The 981-nt window shown below is 41.7% G+C and overlaps 1 protein-coding gene across 1 annotated transcript in view; it reads right to left on the bottom strand.

Annotated features, from left to right (window-relative positions):
- The window catches only part of Nemp1 (nuclear envelope integral membrane protein 1), a 31,426-nt gene that overhangs the window by 5,378 nt on the left and 25,067 nt on the right, over window positions 1-981 (bottom strand). Inside the window, exon 8 of the mRNA XM_005358014.2 lies at window positions 198-371. Within this exon, the coding sequence (XP_005358071.1) occupies window positions 198-371 (174 nt within the window). The remainder of the gene's footprint in view (window positions 1-197; window positions 372-981) is intronic.

Genomic DNA, 981 nt, shown 5'->3' with positions numbered 1-981 from the left:
AAGGAGGTAGCTGCCTTGGGGAAACAAGAAATAGATTACTAATAATACATAATGACGCAGATAACTTTCTCTTCACTACTCCTAGGTTAGCATAATCAAAGGGCAAACTATAACAGTTATCTAAAAGTATGATCTCTGTTAGAACTCAAGGTCATTCACTACCCATAAACACTTGGCTTATCAGGCTAAGAGCTTACCTTTTTGGAGACTGAATCCGAGATATAGTCTTCCAGGCAGAACACTCTGGACTATTACAAAACTCTCGGAGTTCCTGTAGAGCCCTTTGGGTCTCCACCTCTCCTTGTATCCGATACTCCTCTTCTGTCAGGAGGCGAGGGGGGACGGGCTTTGCTGTTGCCTTACACATCTTTCTGTGCTCATCAAAATAACATCATGAATCATTAACCAGTAATCCACATCCATCCTCACCTCCACTTGTTTCAGGAGACCAAGCACACACCTACAGACTAAATGTGGAGAGACATCAGCCCACCTCCCTTCCGTATATACATCCTTCACCAGTGAACTCCTGACAACCCAGCTACGCGTGAAGAATCAGAGTACTCAAACTCACTTATTTTCCAATAAATGACAAACAAAATATTTATTTCCCAAAAAGTAGAAAAACGACAACAAAATGATGTTATAAGGTGGTCGTACACTCAGTTCCTGAAACTGAAGGCTCCACTTTGATCATCTCTATTGGAACAGTCACTGACAACCTCAGAATCAAGGATCACTCCATATTTCCTTTTGCAAGGATAGCATGCCATGAATTACATTTAAAACAAGATTAGGATTTTTGGAGCAATCTGGCAGTCAGTGTGAAATGATCTGAAACCTGAACCTGAGGCATAGGGCTTTAAAAAAAAAAAAAAAAAAAGCTATAATTTGCACCACCTAGTGGTAACAGGAACACATGACACTTTACTGGATGCTTTTATTTGGGAGGGAGGGAGGGAGGGAGGGAAGGAGGGAGGG

Source organism: Microtus ochrogaster, chromosome 24, assembly GCF_000317375.1.
Source record: "Microtus ochrogaster isolate Prairie Vole_2 chromosome 24, MicOch1.0, whole genome shotgun sequence".
Classification (NCBI taxonomy): Eukaryota; Metazoa; Chordata; class Mammalia; order Rodentia; family Cricetidae; genus Microtus; species Microtus ochrogaster.
Note: the sequence above shows the minus strand (reverse complement) of the source record. Positions and strands in the feature narration are given on the sequence as shown.